This window comes from Arvicanthis niloticus, chromosome 29, assembly GCF_011762505.2.
Source record: "Arvicanthis niloticus isolate mArvNil1 chromosome 29, mArvNil1.pat.X, whole genome shotgun sequence".
Classification (NCBI taxonomy): Eukaryota; Metazoa; Chordata; class Mammalia; order Rodentia; family Muridae; genus Arvicanthis; species Arvicanthis niloticus.
The window spans coordinates 19,955,195-19,975,704 of NC_133437.1; the positions used below are offsets into that span (position 1 = coordinate 19,955,195).

Here is a 20,510-nt window from a genome sequence, read left to right on the forward strand (position 1 = left end):
ACCCTGGCAGGATTTTCTTCACCTCTGAGAACTTTTTAGATGCAGGTTGGTATGGGTAGTAAATAATTTTTATAAATATATTCTAGAAAATCATGTCCTTAAAGTGTCCTTAAAAGTATTTTTCCTTGGGGCTGGAGAGATGGCTCAGGGCTTAGGAGCCTTTGCTGTTCGTCCAGAGGGATGGGGGTTTGGTTTCCAGCATTTGTATGGGAGCTAACAACCACAAACAACACTAGTTCCAGGGGAGCTATTGTCTTCTTTTGATCTCTGTGAACACCAGACACGCCATGTGGTATACGCACATACACATAGGAAAAACATTTAGACATAAATAAAATATAAATTATAAAAAAAAAATCCTTCTTTTTCCTGTTTTTTTTTTCCCAACCCATCAAAATTGTCTTTTTTTTTTTTCATTCTGCATGAACAAAACTCCCAGTCCTAATGTTGACATAATATACCACATAGAAGGCCTGTGACAAGCCTGGAAGCAATGCAAACACAACTGAAGTCTCTGAGGAGGGGGCCACTGACCTACGCACCAAAGCATCTCCCAAGGCCATCAACCGGCCTCTGTGACTGCAAATGCTTCTGCATGAATGTAATAACCTTCAAGGTTGGGATGAGCTTGTAGGCGTTCCTATACTTTACCTGAAGATTTGAAAGTGCTCTAATAGTCCACCATCATACCATTGACTACATGACTTGCAGTTCCGTTGGACTACTTTTTCCAGAAGAGAAGAAAATTTCAGAAGACCCAAGCCAACAAACAAGACAGAATCCTTACCAATTTCAGCTTGTGCTGATGGTACAAATCACCCATTGCCCGGTATTTTAAAATAGAAATGAAAGTATAGCTGATTTGGTAAAAATCTGTGGTCAGGAAGTTAGGTCATTGGGTATCAAGTAGTTATTTATAGAGAATTTTATTAAACACAAAAAAGAAGGCTGGCTTAAGTTACAAACATTTCCAAGTCTATGAGACGGCTTCCTCTTGAAGCTTATGGAACTCAGATGTCTCACTGGCAGTATTAATTCCTTCCTGCAATGCATTTCTGCCAAGGATAATGAAAATCTCAACCCTCACAAGAAGCAGGAAGAAAACCCTGAAGCTGGGCTTCGCCTATCATCACGGTTTCTTTTTTATTCTTGGGATTCACTTGGCAAAAGAGATAACTCCAAAAGGAAGGCTCGCAATTGTGATATGTCCCGAAGCCGTCCATCTTCAGAATACTAAACAGGTAGCAAAAGAACACAAGCATGCGCCCGAAATTTGTAAGATGTCAATGCAAACACAGTAGCAGTGAGCTCTCATGAGCTTTGTGTGAGCTAAATTCTCAAGCTCAGATGTTCTGCCGGACACTGGCATGAATTGATCTGCATTGACATCCTTGGTACCTGCAGAACTAGACTCTCCAATAACTCAGGTAGGAGTGGACCTCTCAGTCAGTCCATCTAGGCAGTGACATAGAAGGCAATTTTCAGACTGCCCTGCTTGGCAGACACTCTAATATTAAACTTAGTACAAGTTCATGTGATCCGTTAAATGGGTCCAGTGGTCTTTCATGTATGAAGAGTTTGGGGAAAATATGGGCTATGTATATTAATATAGGGAAAATACATATCAAATAGGATTGCTGAATGCCTCTTCAGATGTTCAAATAAAGATAACTTTTACTAGAGAGAGGACAAGACTAAAGATTGATGGCTCTAAATTCACATTTGAGCATTTTTATCTACCTGAGTTTTCTGTTTTTTACAGTCTGGTCCAGTTAGCTTTAACTATCAAGTTGAAACAGCCTAGAACACCTGAGAAGGGATTCTCTTTTGAAGGAATGCCTAGATAAGACTGTACTATAATCGTGACCACCAGGGACTCTCTTGATTATTATGGATATAGGAGGGTCCAGCCCACATTAGGTGGTGCCCTTCCTTGGGTAGGTGGTCCTGTACCAGAAAGCAAGCTAAGCTTTCTAAGTACAAGCCTTTAATTGAGCTAGCAAGCAGAACTTCTTCATGGCTTTGCTTCTAGTAGAAACTAGTAGCTTGTGCTGGCTAGCTAGTCTTATGTCAGCTTGACACACAAACTAGAGTTATCTGAAGAGGGAACCTTAGTTGAGAAAATGTCTATAAGATCCAGCTGTAAGGCATTTTTTAAATTAGTGATTTAGGGAGGAGGTTCCAGCCCATTGTGGGCGGTGCCATCCCTAGGCTGCTGGTCCTGGGCTCCATAAGAAAGCAGGCTGAGGAAGCCAGGGGAAGCAAGCCAGTAAACAGCGAGTGCCACTCCATGGCCTCTGTATCAGCTCCTGTCTTCAGGTTCCTGCCCTGCTTGAGTTCCTGTCTTCATCCTGACTTCCTTCAATGAACAGCAATACAGAAGTGTAAGTCAAATAAACTCCTACCCAGCTTGCTTTTTGGTCATGGTGTTCTGCTGCAGCAATAAAACCCCTGACACTTTGCAATAACAAAGTGTTTCCCACTTTGACTCCCCTCGGTGACAGACCGTGACCTGTAAGGATGAGTCAAATGAATCCTTTCCACCCGTAAGTTGTAAGTTACATTTGGTCAAAGCGTTTTACCACAGAATGGAAAAGAAACAAGAACACAAGTCACCCAACTGAATAGGGTGCGGAGAGGAACTGAACTATGTAACCGCCACACAGGCTCAGGTGCATAGACCCAAACTTGCTATCATGTCACTGGATTTTGCCCTTCTCCCCTGCGCCCAGTAGTCTCATTCGGTTGCGGTAAAGCCATATAAGCTGGGAAAAAGAAAGGAAAAAAAAAAGAAAAGAAAAGAAGAAAAAGCCTATAAACAAAAACCCGTGAATGAACAAAAAGCAGAACTGCTTGTAATATCATATCTTGTAAAATTGCAGTGGAACACGATCACACAATCAAGAACAAGGAATCACTTTTTGTTAAGTTGCAATCTTTTGCTAAATAACTGTGTCAGTCCTACAAGGGACAGATCTAAAATGGCATACGCCACAGGAAGGCAGGAATGAAGCAGTTTCTAGACACTTTGAGAGGTGTGTGGACCAGCAACTATATCACTGAGGAAGACTCGTTGGGAAACCGTGGGATATTGCATCATGATGACAAGCAGCGTTGACAGACTAACTTCTCTTAACATAAGGCAGTTTTGCAAGGCAGGAGTGGGGAATTTTGCAGATTCTGGCAAAAAAAGCTTACCCCGTATAGAAATATCTATTCCCAACATAAACTCCATCACTTACTGTTGACTGTATTGATGTTGCTCTGAATTTCTGCCTGTGTCAGCAGCTCCTCATACACGTCTCTCTCTTCCTCTGAAATACAGCTGTTCTGCAAAACAAAAGCTTCACTGATTTCCCCCGAAAGCTTCAGTTCGATGTTTCCAAAGTAGGAAACTCAAAAGGTAAAGGGGACTTACGGCTTGTGGGACACCTGGTCTGTGCAGGGCTCTGCAGGAGGGACAACCAGCAAGAGGTGCAAAGACCAACAGCATTGAGGGGTTGCTCTATGAACAAGGCTAAGTCTCTAACAGGGAGCAATTAGAAGGGATCAGTCAATATGGCATGCTTACAGGGGCAAAACAGGGAAATACTGGAAATTTCATTTGAGTCCGGCTAACAATGTTAAAACCCGGAGATAACAAATATGCATAGGAGAGACTACAGTATAGTTAGAGGAATACAGTCAAACTCGATTAGAAAGAAAAATTTAAACCGTGGTAACAACCTGAGGCAAACCCAGAGGAGGAACAGAAATAAGCAATGGGCTATGGTCAGGTGGGTTTGGTTAAAAAAAAAAAAAAAAAAAGGCACAAAGTTTATTGTGCATGCCAACACTAGACAAAAGATGGTCTGTGTGTTGTAGAGACTGCCAACCAAACACCAAGCTAAGCACTTGAATTTAATTGAATTTGTTTGTTTGCATTGTTTTCTTGTATTTTGTTTCATTTTTTGAGACAGGGTCTCACTATCTGGCCTGGAACTCACTCTGTAGACCAGGCTGGTTTTGATTTTGTAGAGATCAGCCTGTCTCTGCCTTCTAAGTTCTGGAATTAAAGATGTGTACCATCACAGCTGGCCCTGTACTTGAGTAGGAAAACGAGAATCAAGACAGGTTTTTAGTGAGGTGATATCGGATCTGAATTAAACATGAATTTTCCCACCTCATCTTCAGAGAGGGGTTAGGTTGGAGGAGGATGATAGGAAACCAGAGAGATCCAGGTGGGAGGGGCTATGAGAGTCCTGTGGAAATCCTGGACGCCAGCCTGTGAGACTGAGAGGCAATGGATTCCAGTTGGTAGGAGGAGGCCACAGACTCCAGCTGGAAGGAGCAGGAGAGAGGGGATATTCTAGATAAGGTAAGGTGGCACTTCCCTCAAACCATAAAGGGAGCACATGGAACAGTGTGACAAAGGAAATAATGATTCCTCCGCGGTGGTTGATATAAGGTCTTAGGGATGCAGAATGCAAACTCTGCATGGGTGGTGGACAGGATGACTCGGGAGGGGCTCGAGGGGCTCGCTTAGAGCTATTAGCTCATCAACAAGTGGAAGAATAGAAAAAGATCAATGTGAGACTTGGGAGAATTCCAACAGAAAGAGGAAGAAGAGTTGACCTCCAGGAGGTCAATGCTGAGAATTGTTACAGCCAAGACTTCCACCAGGCAGGGAGCAGAGCCTCTCTGGGTAGGTGGGCCGCCGACATGCCGAAAGCTACCAGGCAAGGAAAAGTCATCAAAGAAGTAACGGAGCTCAGAGCTCAATGAGAGAAGAGTTGATGTGGAATACAAGTTTCAGTGTGGGCGAAGTTGTCGACCAAGACGAACCAAGAAGTAGGTGGGTTTAGAGTTAGGATCGGCATCAACAGGTTTTCGCCTTAGGTGAAGGGGATACTTTCAGATAAGATGGGTTTGATTGGGAAAATGTAGAGAGGCATGGAAAAACTTCTTTTCTGAGCATCTCCTTGTTGAACTATTGTTGTCATACTTGGCATTGAGCATGAAGATGATATCAAAGAAGGATGGCCTGACGCTGCTGTCTCTAAGTTTATAACAGGATATTCAGTCCTTCAGTGTCCGTCATGAAAGAATACATTATTGTGCTACTTAATTTAGGGTCTTCTGACTCTTCAATCCCACCCAAATCAAGAAAGACCACAGCCGGTTGACTCATAAATCACTGCTGTCAACATTAGTAACAGTTTTTTTGTGTGTTAGAACCTCATAGTCATGTCATCAGTACATGGATCACCAAGGCTTTAAGTACCTACCTTCAGTTTTGCGCTTTCCTCTTTTTTCTTTTTGGCTTCCCAGAGTTCTTTCTGGTACTCCTGTGAGAGGCTGTCATCCACACAAGTTAGCATTGCGTTGGGGTTTCTTAGTGTCATAATGGTCTGCTTGGCCACTCCCTTTTCGATAGCCTCGTTAATGGCTATGACGGCGGCATGTACTGAAAGGTAAAGAGAAAGGAGACTTCTTTTTAATCAGCCAAAGACGTTGACAACATGGATACCTCATGAACTCAAGCAGTTTGACGGGCTTCTTTAGCTTCCAGGAAGTAAAAGGTGTGGGGAGATAGCTCAGTTGGTCAAGCGCTTGCTGAATTCCCAGCATTGTGTAAGAAGCCAGACTTGGGGCATGCGCCTGGAATCCCAACCCTGGGGAGGTGGACACAGGTGGGTCCCTGGGGTTAGCTGGCTCAGCTAGCCTAGCCTAATTATCTAGCCTCAGGTCCCAGTGAAAGACCTTGTCTCTAAAAACAATGTGGACAGCTGCTGAGGAACAGCACTATATGCAATGCACTCACATGTGTATGCACATCTGTACATACAGTACAGCAAAGAGAGAGAGAGAGAGAGAGAGAGAGAAGAGAAGAGAAGAGAAGAGAAGAGAAGAGAAGAGAAGAGAAGAGAAGAGAAGAGAAGAGACGAGACCCGGGACAAATGGTGGAGCACCTGCCGATCTCTCTGCAAGCTTGCCTATCCTCAGTCTTCATTCCAGCATCTGTAAAGTAATCCCTATTTGTTTAGGCAGTGAGATGGACCAGGTGTGATGCCATCCACTAGGGCACAGAGTCAGCCCTTGCTTCCTGCTTAGGGCAACACAGCCCAACACAAGTGGCTTCTAAAAGATATCTACAATTTAGCTTGCAACATTGAAAGAGTCACAGAAGAATATACCCTGGCACAGCAAGTAAGAGAAATGTTTTACAGAGCGAAAATCACTTCTGAAAATCTCTACGTTCACATTGCACACACGCAAGGTTAAAGTCCAAAGTCAAACAAATACCCTCGAATAATACTAAGACCAAAAATGCCAGGGTTCTCGGTGTTCACTGCACTCTTGCAAATGTGCTGACCATTCCTGAAACTTGCTGGACTTTCTGCAAGAAACATGGCCGTCACCAGCCTCATAAGGGGACACTGTAGAAGAAGGACAAGGATTCTCTGCCCAGGGAAAGTGGCATCAGGTGGAAAGCAGCCTTTGGCTGTATGGGCAAACTAAGCCTACTCTGCTCCAAAAGGTTAAACCTGTGTTGAGGCTGGAGTCGGTAAGCCCACCTGCAGATCTTAACGGATGCTGCCTATAAGAGAGGTAGATGTTTTGAACTTGCAAGTGATAAGAAGAGAAAGGACCAGGTGATCCAGTTCTAGGCAGATTTGTGTCGTGAAGACAGTAAAATCATGAAGTTATTTATAGTCACTTCATTTGGTTACAGCCGGTTTTTTGGGGGGTGAGTAAACCAGAATCATCATCATCACCACCATCTCCATCACCATCACCACCACCAAAACCCCAAAGAAGCAAAACCTTTAAGGTTTTTAAAAAATATCTTCCAAGTATCCTGTTTTATGTCATTAAGTCAGCAAATGTAAATGGACAAGTTGCAGGCCGATGGCCAGCATGGCTCTGGGGCCGGCTTACATGCAGCTTCATCCACGGACAGTTCATTGGCCAGGATGCCGCCGATTTTGCTGAAAGCTGGCATCTGAATCCCGTACTTCTCCAGCTCTTTCCTCATGTTACTGATCTCCTCCTCTGAAAGGAGAACAGAAAACAAAAAAAATCAAAGGAAGTCCCCAGAAATGAAGGCAGGGAAGGGGATCTTCTGCCTTGGGAAGGTGGACCCGTTTCCAAACAATCTGAGCGTCTTTCGTGCCATAAACCCGGAGGAAGGGGTCCAGGTGAGCACAAGCAAGATAGGCCAGTATGGTGAGCAGTATCCATTGTCAGTTTGGTAGACTCTGAATCACCTGGGGGATGGGTGTCTGCCAGTGGGAAATGCTCTTGATTACGGTAGTCTAGGAGGGAAGCTCGGTCACTGTGAGTAGCGCCATTCTGACAGAGATCCTAATCAGATAAATAAAGGGAACTGGGCGGCACCAGGGATCCACCGAGCTCCTCTCTGACTGTGGCCACAATGTGACCAGCTTCTTCATTCTCCCGATGCCCTGGATACACCACCATGATAGACTGACCCTTGGGCCATGAGCTACAATAAACCCTTTCTCTTGAGTTCCCCTCATCAGGGTATTTTCTCACAGCCCCAGGAAGGAAACCAAGATGGCAGGTTTTCCCTTGTTGGTATAGAGCGGTGGTTCTCAACCTGTGGGTCACAACCGAGTTGGAGATCAAACAGCCCTTTCACAGGGGTCTCATAGCAGACATCCTGGCTTATCAGATATTTACAATAAGATTCATAACAGTAGTGAAATTGCAGTTATAACGTAGCAATGAGAATAATTTTCTGGTTGGGGGGTCAGCACAACATGAGGAACTGAACTATTGGGTCCTAGCATTAGGAAAGTCTAGATGCAGGAGAGAACCGGTAAAATCAAAGGAAAGGAGGCATCTGCCTGTTTTCTTATCACTGGGTTGTAGAGGCGGTGAAGACAGAAAGGATAAAAGAAGTACCTGTGAAATCCACTTTTCCCAGCAAATCCTGGATCTGGGGCGCAATCCCCAGTTTAAACAGATACAAACTGAAAGACAAAAATGCAAAGCCATCAGAGCCTTTATTATCCTACGTGCATATCGAGTGTACATTCGAGGAAAGAATACTTTCAACTGAGAAGGATCTAAGAGAGCTCTCAGAGCCTAAAGTGCCTCACAAGGTTCCACAGTCCCGGTGGGCACCACCAGAGCTAACTCTAGGCAACACCCCAAATACCGGTGTTCTGAAGCACAGGGATCAACACCCTTCCATCATTCATGTATAAGAAAAATAAAACCAACGCTAGTGGGCTGGAGAGATGACTCAGTGGATACTCACTGACTGCTCTTTTAGAGAGGATCTGAGTTCGATTCCCGGCAACCACTGAACGGTTTGCAATCATCTGTAACTCCAGTCTCAAGGAATATGATGACCTTCTGGCCTCCAGAGGCCAGAAGGCATGCATATGGTCCACAGAGATATGGAGACAAAGCACTCACACACATAAAATGAAAGGTTAAAATTAAAATAATAAAAAGACAGCTAATATGGAAGAGCCGGAAATAGATACAATTTCTATGGCTATTCCTTATCTGATTGATTCTCATTTGTCTGAAAGAACAGTTTAACATGGAATTTTTGATATTTACCTAAATATCTGATTTCATATTTCTGGACCAATAGACCACTAAAATTATCATGGATGGTATGATATTAAAAAGCCAGTTATGGTGTGCACATATTGCTAAGTAGAAGACATAGACTACATTGTGAATATTTAAAAGCTAATCACTTAGGTAATTAATGACGGCACCCACTATGCTACCCATAAGCTGACAAAAGGTGTAGAAGCTGGCATGTAAATTCTATCAAAGAGATTTTCGTATGTGCTGCCTCTACCCAGTTCCAGTCCCAGCTGGTTTCTGTTGCACATTTCTACCGACCCTTCCTACTTTTAATACAGGGCAGCATTCAAAAGAAAGCCTGGTTTCACTTCCTTATTCATTTCGTAGGTTTAAAATCCACGAAACTTTATTTGGAAGTAAAAAAAAAATTACATCAGAATATACATGAAAAAAATGATCTGAGAGTGGTTTTGATGACTTGAACATTTTAATATGAATACTCCCAACACTGTGTTAGATGGATCTCAGCAGTTTATAAAATCCAATAACTTTCAAATAAAGGAATTAAGATAAAGCTTTCTCAAAGGTAATAAACGTTCTTAAATATATGATGTCAATATAAGCAGCTTGCATTGAAACTGACTTCTTTGATTATAATTTCTACAAAGTATTTATATGAATATATGCCAGCAGCTAAAAATGAAAGATTGATGGTTAAAATATTACAAAGAAAATCACCACCCATCTAGGTGGGTACAGTCAGTTGCACCTACAGAACCAACCCACCCAGATGGGTACAGTCAGTCACACCTACAGAACCAACCCACCCAGGTGGGTACAGTCAGGCACATCTACAGAACCAGCTGAACAAAGACTGAGGACAGGAGATATAAGACTAGCTGAGACAACAGTGGGACCCCACCATGGAAAAAGGAAAGAGAGAGAGAGGCAGAGGAGAGGGGTGGGTAGGAAGAAGGAAAGGAGGGAGAAAGGAGGGAGGGAAGGAAGGAAGGAACAAGATAAGGGAATTATCATTCGGAGTTAAAAATTAAATTTCTTCATAAAATTTTGTTCAATTTGTTTTCTACCTATCTATACTTTAACTTAAGCACTAATTATGTGTATATGTATGAGGGTTCACACACACACACACACACACACACACACACACACACACACACGGAGACATGGACCTTTGTAGATACATGTTAAACAAACCCCTCTAAATAAAACTCCAAGCTAGAAAAGGTAAACACAGAACAAAATCTTTCAATACGTTTTGCCAAACTCTGTCTTACAAAGGCATTGCATGGCTGTGTATAGTGGTGCACATGAGGAATTCTCCAGCCCTTAGACATGGACGCGGCTGGATCTCAAGATGGAGGCCACCCTGGCCTACATGTGTGAGGGAGACCATGCCTCAAAAAAAAATAAAATAAATAAAATAAAATAAATAAATAAAGAATGGAAAAGATTGTATTCATTTGTCCTCTGTGATTAAAGGGTATTTTAAAAACCATTTTCTGGCTGAGAATGTAGCTTCACTGTAGAGAACTTGCCTAGTAAGTATAAAACCCTGGGTTTAATTTCCAGCCCTGAAACGAATTAACTCCCCAGGTTCAAGCCCCAGCATTGTGTCATTAGCAAAAATAGAAGCAGGGGAGAAGGAAGAGTGTGGTGGTTTGAATAGGAGAGGCCCCCAAAGACATGTGTTTGACTGTGTGGCTCATAGGAAGTGACACTATTAGAAGGTATGACCTTGTTGGAGGAAGTGTCACTATGGGGGCAGAGCTTTGACGTCATATATATATATATATATATATATATATATATATATATATATATATATACACACACACACACACATATGCATGCTCAGGCTACACCCAGTGTCCTTCTGCCGCCTTTGGATCAAGATCAAGAACTCTTGGCTCTCCCAGCACCATGTCTGCCTGCAGGCTGCCACGTTTCTGCCATGATGACCATGGACGAACCCTCTGAAACTGTAAGCCAGCCTCAGTTAAATGTTTTCCTTTCTAAGACTTGCCATGGTCATGGTGTCTCTCCATAGTAATGAAACCCTAATTAAGAGACAGAAGGGGAGGAAGGGGCGAAGATGCAAGGGAATGGGAGGGAAGAGGAGGGAGGGGGGAAGAGAGAGGGGAGGAGCAGAGGGAGGAGGAGACAGGAAGAAAACATCCCATGGAGACAGCAATCCCATGTTAAGTCCGCCTTTCTGTTTGTCAGTGGTGAGGCTAAATCAGCTTTTATGCAGGTACTGCTCATTTAGAGTTTTTCTAGGAAATACTTATTAATGAATGTTTTCATTTTCAGGATTCTGGGGAAAGGATTATTGACCTTTCTCTCATTTCCTCCCTTTTCCTTCAAAACCATACCAAAGGACAAAACAACAAATGGTAGGTAACTTTTATTATATTGTAATTTTTAATTTAGTGTCAAATTCTGTCTGGTCTTTCTCTTATCAGGAAGAGAACGTTCAACTGTAAACATTCCCCCCTCACCACCCCCACCCCAGCTGTGAAGAGCTATGTATTTGTAATTCAGAGCCAGGAAGGCAGGACACCTCCCTTAGGTTAAAGTCTACATCTTGAGAGATTATCAAGGAGCAAAACCCATTTGCAGTCATTGAAAACTGTGATGGTGAAGGTCATGCCACACAAGGTCACGAGGAGACCGTGGTGACATTTAGAAAGCCTTACTGTTTTATGAAGCATTTCTTAATTTACTGTTACCTGGGGAAAGCATTGCTGTTCTAAAAGGGAACTCGTGGGCTGTGTTGTGCTTAGAGCAGAACCACTTGCCTATCACACACCAGACCCTGGTTCCCTTCCCTGCATTGCAAAAGGAAGGGTAACAATAGAAAAGGGAACTCCTACCTCACGGTACAACTGAAATGCCAGCCCCTCGCTCCTCCCTGGGGACTTCAAAATCAGGCAGAACTGAGAAGATCTGCCACAGCTTCAAAGACACATAAGCAAATAATCGTTTAAGAAATGGGAAAAGGTAGTAAAAAAAATACATCCTGGTAGTCACGTCAGTTTCATTCAGAGTACTGATCTCTTCCATCTCCCTCTACAGGGAGTTACACCTCCTAAGAAAACTGAAAGAAAGCTAGTGAGGAAAATGAGAAGATATGCCAGCAAAGCACAAGTAGGAGGCGCCACAGAATATCGAGTAATATGACATTTTATGTCTCTCCCAGGTATAGAGTGTGCTGTCTCTTTAAGGCACAGCACCACGTAAATACTGTTAGTTTAACTTAATTTTAAAGCTACCCTGTCATACCCCAAACCTGAGCTAATTAGTAACCTTTATCCCTAATATAGGTCTATCTCTATTTCTCTATGCATGTAATACTAAGATGGTCGACACTTCAATTCTGCGCCTTTATTTTTGTATTTTGCCTTAAAAATTTAGGTAACAAACTTTACTAATTTCTTTCCTTCACCAGATTTTCTCTTCTTAATTTTCTCCTTGGTTCTGCCACGTTAGGTGCCCAAGAAATAATTTCTGGAATCGCGTAACTCCAGTGAGTCTTCAGAGGCTCATACAGTCATTTGTTTTATTGATGCTGGGACTCCCTCAACTCAAGCTTGATGTTTTCCTCACGGGGTCAGTTTTCCTTGAATATCTGATCTCTTTTGGCTTGGGGCTTTTGTCAGTATTTGGGTCTTGTGGTTCATCCACTGTGGACTGTGGCATCAGGGACTCTGTGGGGAGCAAGGGAAAAGATGAAGAGGTTGGTGTTACCGTCTCCTCCCGCTGACATCCGTCTCTCTTGGTGGCAGCTGCTGTTGAGGTATAGATAGGGTCATCTAGGTGGCTCAGTTTTGACTTTGGTTCACAGTCATTCAGACAAGCTCTCCCAGGTACTTGGATTACAGGTGTGTGCACCCGGCTTGGCTCCCCCCGCCCCCCATCTGTCTTCGAGCCTTTAGCTGTCTTGGGCACTGACATGTTCTCCTGCCATCAGTACCATCATTTGCCCCTCTTGGAACAGAGCCCAAGGCGTGGCCTGTCCAAGCTGATCACTCCATGCTTTGAACCTATGCACTGGTCTACCTGCCTGAGACCAAGGCTGTGATGGCCTCCAGCCAGGTGTGTCCTGTTGTTGCTGATTGTAGCCTGCGCCCATCTTGTTTCTCGATCCTGTCACGTCCACTTGCTTTACATCTTTGGCCACTGGGTGACATACATCTCTGATTTTATTTCAAAAGCTTTTTTTTTTTTTTTTTTTTTAAATGATGGTCTTATGCAGGTCATATGCAGGGAACCCCAGCTGCTGTGAATTCACCACTGTGACAGGCGTATCCTGCCAGAAAACTGAATTTTACAGCTCTCTGCCCATTTTCTGGCTTTTACATTCCATCTCTTTGTCTTCAATGTTCCCTGCGCACTGTAGTGGTATTGAATAGGAGAGGATCTTCTGTCTGTCTGTCTGTCTGTCTGTCTCTCTCTCTGATGATATGTCCACCAATAGATTTTTGATGTTACAGTAGATATGCCTACACCCATGCACATATGGGCAGCACTAACTAGACTTAATATATATTAATATATACACACATATACATATATATAATATGATGTATATATAACATACTAATGTATACAAATATATATTATATACTAATGTGTATATATATATATATATATATACATACATATATCTGCCTCCATATTCTCCCTAACATGTCTCTCTGTCAATACAAAATGAAACAAAGACGCAAAGTTGGGGGCCTTTTAGGGAGACTCTGGAGGCAGTTGGAGGGGAAGATGGGAGGTAGATATGATCATAGTTAATAGTATACACGCACGAACTTCCGAACGGTAAGCACAAAATTTTAAATTACCATTGTATTAATTTTGTCAGTTGTGAAAAAACACTCAAAGAGCTGTGTGAAATGATCTAGATACAGCTATTTTTATATTATATCTTGTTCATTAACTCATTTAATTGCTACTTTATTGAATGTGTCTTCTGTATATTATGCTTTTCTTAAATTAAAGCTGGTTTGAATATCACAGACATAACTTTAACTGGACAAAGTGGCACATAACATCAGCAGCCCCAGTGATTCAGGAGTCAAGGACTGCAGGACCTCGTGAGTAGAGGCTCCAAACCAGTCCTGGTCTCAAACACAGCTCTGTTGACAACATAAAAGGAAAGCTTTCCTAAGGGAACGTGGTGATTTTTCCTCATTCGTGATAAAGAAAGGTGCACTCTCCAATATGTCTCCATAGTGACAAATTTCAGAGAACAAACATCCTGATTAACTAGGAGTCGCCACAAGGTGGTGCTGGGAAATTAGCTTGGTGAGTGGGAAAGTCGGCTTTTAGGCTTTTAACTGTAAACCTGAGATTGTCTTAAATTGGAATGATGAAGTAGGTAGAAAACTCACTTGCATATGGCCTCTCAAACACTGCATCCAGAGAATAGGAACATTGTATTTATTTTCAACTTTCTGCATTTATCATCGCTGGCGTTGAAATTCCACATTAGTTTTTTAAAAAGATTAATTACTTCTTCCACCATGGGAGTTTTCTACCTAATCTCTGATTGACAGGTCTTCCAAGTAGATTAGTACAAAGAGGAAACACCTATCTGGAAGCTGTATTTTTCCATCACTCTCATGCTGAAAAGAACCATCCACCGAAACGCCTCTTTTCCCAAGCATCTTAAGTCCAGTGAGGCCCTCTCCTACCTGACAACAGAGGCCATAGGCAACTGAGACTTAATAGAAAAAAACAAAACAAAACAAAACAAAACAAAAAAACAAATCCATTGAACAAGGGCTGCTTGTAGCTGGCTCTCTGCTTTGAACTTGCTATGCACTGGTTACTGACTAACATCTAACATAGCATGCCAGTAGTATTTCAGAGCAAGCTGTGACATTGATGTTACCAGTACTGCCCAATATGTAAGAAAGCATTCTGGGTAGAGTTGGAAGGTAAACCATGCTTATGTTGCTAATCCAGGCCTGCACACAAGGGCCACCCAGAGCTAACTAACTCTCACTAGCCCATAAGGTAGCAGTTGTATAAATAATATCAGCTGAAGGCTGGGAAGTGAAAATGGAAGTTACAAAATACTATTAGTTTTTAAATTTATTATTACTTTTAATAAATCCGTTAAATATTCTGTGGTGATAAAACACCAACTTCAAAGGCAGGATGGGGCTGGGTCCAGTCCCAAGTTTCTGCATAGTACAGCAAACACCTCATTTTGGCTGTACCATGGACTATTCGAATTTGTCAATCAAAGCCACGACGAGGCAAGCCCTGGGTCTGTGGCCCCAAGCAAGGCACCGAGATGAGCTTTCAGTGTAGTGAATGGCTAGGCTTAAATAACTTCCCAGGTTTCCTCCAGTATCCAAGTTCCAGCATTTTTTTTCCCTTTAAATATTTCAGTCTATGCTAAAGTAAGTGCAAGTCTGATACTATTTTATAAAATTTTGGCCTAAAGCAAAAAAAAACCCCAGAGGTTTCCATATGCAAATTAATTCAGGTAAACTTCCCGAAAAAATAAAAAAAAGATAAACTTTAAGGGACTTTAAGCTTCAACTAATGGAAAACCATGGAATTATGGTAGGTTTCCTCAAATGGTTCACAAGCTCAAAGAGCTTAGCTTTCTGTAAGACCATCAGAGCCTCATAGTAATTCAGACAGGTGGGCCGAGAGGCATGGCATTCAGACCAAGTGGAGGGTTTTGAACAAGGAGAAGTTTGAAAGCTACGGAGAGGAGCAAATGCCTTTCTCACCTTAATCTCCAATACTGCCATCTCCATATGTCCCTTCCAAGACCTGAGGATTCTAGTCTGGCTTTAAGGCCAATGATCTGTCTCCAGAGAGCTTATCTGTAAATTCAAATGTACACTGCAAGAATTACAATCAACCCGGTATTTTAGAGGAAAATTCAGTGAATCGGTTTCTTTGGGAGAAAGGCCTCTAGGAGAGGGAATGTTAAATCAATGCAGGTTCTACATTAATGCCTGGGCAACATGTCTAACACCTCCACTGTAGGTCCAGGCAGCCATGAAGCTGTGGGAAGATCCAGGGAAAGGAGCCCGCTACAAAGCAGTCAGGAGATTTAGAACAACTGGTCAACCAGAGGTGGTCCCACCACCACCTTCCTTGCAAATGCAAGCCCTACAGCTCCCTACTTCGCTACAGCCGTTGCAGCCAGGATAACACATCACTTCTAACTCTGTGATGAGAGCAAACTGCACTTGTTAGCTAGTGGATGCCAGTTAAGCATTGGTACCACATTTGAAAACCAGGGAGCCAAACAGGCTGTAGAAGTTTCAGTGCAGTAGTAATGCTTACACTCAGGGGAGACCTACAGGTTTCCACCGCAGCAGAATTGTGATGGTCCATCAAACGGAGCAGTAAGAAAAGTTGCATCCAGCACCCTTAGGATGCTAAAAACTAGAACAGTCATGTGCGCCTGATTCTGGAGGCATTTCTTGAACAGTAGTTGATTCCATATCTTCAAGCAGTAATCAGGGCAAGGACATCTGGTGTGTCCACAATCAAGGGTTTTTTTAAAAGAAGCCAAGGGCAGCGTTACGGAGACAAAGGGGCTGCCCTGACTAATCAACCTCAGACTGTCTATTCTGTGCAGAAGGTATTAGACAGGCAGGGTGGCCCACAAATGTAATCCTAGTACTCAGAAGGCTGTGAGTTTAACATGATGACATGAGAGACACAGAGAGACCATGCTATGAACAGACAAGAAAACAGTCATCTTGGTTCAGGCTTAAGCACAGAGTTCAAAATGATTGACGGAGTATAACACACAGTCTACAAAAGGGGAGTTGTTGGAGATAAATAGTTTATGCACAATTCTTTGTTTCACTTTTTCACAGGGGAATCATTAAAGCCGAGGTACTTTGTTCTTTCTTTATGGAGCATAGGTAAGTCCGTGTTTTTATACTACATATACTACAGGAAATAATGAAAGATCAGGAACTTTCAACTAGCCAAAAACCGTCTCCCTAAAGCAAAGGAAGTGTCCCAAGGTAAGGATGAACTGCAGAGGGCAGGTTATGACAGAAGTAGCCAGAAGGAATGGGAATCCAAGAGCAGTGTGCACTGAGCAGACAAGCCGAGAGGCAGATCTGAGAAGGCAAATCAGCAACGGCATGAAGAACACTCAGCTGTCCCTCCCTTGTCCCCCAGGAGAGGGAAACCTCTAGAAAGTCCAACTATAATTTCAAGAAAGTGAAAAAGGCACACATAGGCTTCTAATAATGTTAACAGGTCAGGCTAATACATCACCGTGACAGGACAATGTATTGTACAACACTGGCCAAGAGAAACTTAAAGAGTGAGTCACTGTAGGGTAACAGGGAGGGGTAGACGGTAAAGAAAAAAAATCTACCTGACAGCCACAGACATAGAAATGAGAACGGTGCTGACTTGTAAATCAAGTAAAGTTTAACTTGATGCTGTTGGCCAGGTTCTGACTTACCTTGAGACAAGAGCCCAAGAAGAAGAGCCATGTTCAACAAGGACCAGGTCAAATACTAGACTTAAAGGTGTGCCCTTTGATTTCTAGTGACACTGAAATCGTGTTGCCTCAGGTTGGGTATCAGGACAGAATAGCAGCCCTAGGGCGTGTGAACAATGAACACAAGAGCAAAACAAAGCTGGATCTTTCCCAGCTGGTTGCAGTGTTGAGCGTCTAACCCTGACAGGGCAGTCCATCTGAGCTTGAGGGAAATGAAGGAAATCACTTTGTTTTCACAATCACATTATGGTTTAAATCATTTCAACATATCCAATCTTATAACTGTTTAAACATTTAACAGTTGCTAAATGTCACTTGTTATGTCTTTATAAACAGAGCACCATCCGACACACGCTGTTTTTCTGTGTACATAAAAGGGCCTCCAGACATTTAAAAAAAAAAAAAAGTGTAGTATCTCAGCTAGGCTTTCGGAATGGCTTTCTTTTTGTTGCATAGGTTTTAGAACATTCAAAAAGAAGCCACAAAAGGAAAACATGCCCCATACAGATTTTAAGTCCAAAGTCTCCAAAATAGTAACAGTGGTTTTTGCGTGATTTTGCGACACTGACTGTTTTAGCTCTTTTAAAAACATTCTTTCTACATTTTCCAGTCTTCTTTCCCCTACAACGAGACTATGCTACTTTTTTTTTTTAAAGGAAAAAAAAAAAAAGATAAATATTTCCTTGGAAAAAGAGGAGGCCACCCACCAAGAAGGCAAGTCCTTCTCGGTTAGGCCAAGTTTGAAACTGCCAAGCTAAGTTGGTAAAGAGGTCAGTGGTGACAGGCAGTGAGGAGACTAGGATCGGGTACCAGACTAAAAGGTAAGGGGCAGGCAGGGAAAGAAAGCAATGACAGAAACCCAGGGATGGTGGGTTGTTAACTCCATATCAGACTCCTGACAAGTTTGGTCAGTGTCACAGCTGAATATGTAGGTCAATCAGTCCATGGGCTAGTCCAGAAGGAAGTCAGGGTCTTAGAAGCAAAGATGCCTGGAGTAACCTTCCCTCCTGGCCCCTGAGGTATAATCAAAACCTCTGACCTGCCTAATTCTCTACCAGGCAAGGACAGCTCTCTACTCCAGCTATGCTACAGCAGCCAGGATAACACATGCAGCCAACTCCGCAACGAGAGCAAACTGTACTCGGTAACTAGAGGATTCCTGAAAGCTGTTCCCCAGCTTCCTCCCCAGCGTGCCCTGCATCAAGGAATATCAGCCTCCTGGGAGTGACTGACAGCCTTCTAAACCACCACAGAGGGGAGCTGTATAGAAAGGTCTCAGATACTCTTGGGATTTTTCCGTTCCTTCCTGAGAGGCAGTCGCATAACGTGAGGACAGAGAATAGTGAAGGACAGTTGTCCATGACAGAATGTGGTCATATTTATGATATACATGACACAGTACGTATCCACTTCAGGATGTCAAAAGGGCACAAAGACATCCATGAAGAGTTACTGATAAAGGTCCAGAACCATGACATCGATGTCTGTACATACATGAAATAATAAATGAGAAAGAACCCATTCTTTGTTTCAGAGCTGATTAAGCTGTTATTTAAACTATAGTAAATGTACATTTGTGAACCCCTATGCCATTCTATGTAGCTTCTTAGGAGTAAAGACTTCTCCTGAAAGGATCTTAGCATGCTATCTCTTTGTAAGTTGGAGAACGTATTGGCCCAGGTGTCTACTTCGGCAAATCAATTGAAGCTCACACACACACGGCCCTGGGAGCCCGCTATGGATCTGGAGATCATCGGTTCGATATAGGAACATGACGGGAGGTTAGTTTAGCAGGTCATAAAAGCAGAACTAATGCATAGCGTTAAGTGACTGCACCAAACTTTGACAAGAACTCCCTGAGGAACTCTTGAGCAGCACATTCAAAAGAATAGCTCAGAAAAAAACCACACACAGAGTTTTAAGAGAACCTATTGGGCTGGGTGGTGGTAACGCTTGCTTTTAATCCCCCCTCCCCTAAGGAGGCAGAGGCAGGTGGATCTCTGTGAGTTCAAAGCCAGCCTACAGTCTATAGAGGTCAGTCAGAGCCATGCTGTGGGACCTCATCACAAAAAACAAAACAAAACAAACTTCCTTTCCATGCCATCACCAAAGGAAGTCCCATTGGCATACTAGCCCTTAGGCTACATAGGAAGAGACAGTAGCAAAGTCAGAAGCTCCCTACCTGCTGCAGAAATTATACCTTATTTTAATTATTTACTTTTAGATATTTTAAGTTATAACAACAACAACAACAACAACAACTAGGCCTGGCCTGATGGCATGTCCATAGTCTCAGTTCTTGGTCTCAGTTCATCTGCTGAGGCAGGAGGATAGAGAGTTTGAGGCCAGCCTGAGCTGCACAGTATAATACTGTCTCCACAAAAGAGGGCAACAAGACGACCTAGCAGGTAACAGTACTTGCCACCACGCCAGACACTGTGGTGGAAGGAGAGTCAGCCAACTTCTGTACACTGTTCCAGAGCGTTCTCTTGTGTGTAGCGGGGCACAAGTATACATACCCCGTGTGTGAGTGTATACATATACACCAGAATAAATAATAAAGGAATAAATGTAAAGAAGAGAAGAAAGAGCAAGAAGCCCAACATTTAGCCTCTATCATATCCCACCAGTTGTCATATTCCAAAGCTGAGTCAAAAAAAAAAAAAAAGATGGTTAGGTGGTGGGCTGGGGGTTGAATCCTATGACATAATCAAAGTTTCCCCTAGAAGCCCAACTTTGTAATGAATTATTATGAAGACTTTTTTCCTTTGCAGAAGAAAAAAGCCAGGAAGAAGTTAATATAAACCCCAAGACAGAGGGTTCTGCCAGGAAAATGACTTCCAGTGATACAAACACAAGGCAGATGTTGTAAAGGAATTTAAAACTTCATTACACATGAAACCTCTCAAGCTTCACCTGCGCACACAAGACAACGGCCACAGCCGAGGTTCCATGATGGCTGCCGTCTGAAATTCCCAGTTTTCCCAGGCCCGTTATTAAAAAAGAAAACTCATCTGTGAATTAGCAAGGGTTTCAAGACTTTCAAAAACCACCAAAAGCAAGATCACTTTAAAACAGTAAGTATGTCTTGATCAAATTTAAAACAACTCTCGTGTTTCTTTTTTCTTCTTAGAGTGTAAATTCTGTTGAGTGGAAAGTCGGAAGACATCACAATTGTGTTACGTTTTCTTATTGGTGAATTTAAGAGGAGAACTTAATGAGTCGTTCCAGCAATCGCAGCGACCACGGCTCTGCTCACTGATGTCCTGACATCCGCATATATCCCGACTCAAGCACAGCAGCACATTCCTAACGGGTCCTCGCTGTCTCCAGTTTCATTCTCTCCTTTTCACACTTAGGTCTTCTATTAATTTTTCTGGGCTTTTATACTGAATAAAAACCTCACAAGTGTTTTCAAGCC

General features: G+C 42.7%; 1 protein-coding gene across 2 annotated transcripts in view; it reads right to left on the reverse strand.

Moving 5' to 3' along the window:
- Window positions 1-20,510, reverse strand: part of Iqgap2 (IQ motif containing GTPase activating protein 2) — a 264,536-nt gene that overhangs the window by 102,262 nt on the left and 141,764 nt on the right. For both annotated transcript variants that reach the window (XM_076927203.1, XM_076927202.1), the window contains exons 6-9: window positions 7,912-7,979; window positions 6,922-7,035; window positions 5,268-5,446; window positions 3,243-3,330 (exon numbers count right to left, since the gene is read on the reverse strand). In XM_076927203.1, the coding sequence (XP_076783318.1) occupies window positions 3,243-3,330; window positions 5,268-5,446; window positions 6,922-7,035; window positions 7,912-7,979 (449 nt within the window). The remainder of the gene's footprint in view (window positions 1-3,242; window positions 3,331-5,267; window positions 5,447-6,921; window positions 7,036-7,911; window positions 7,980-20,510) is intronic.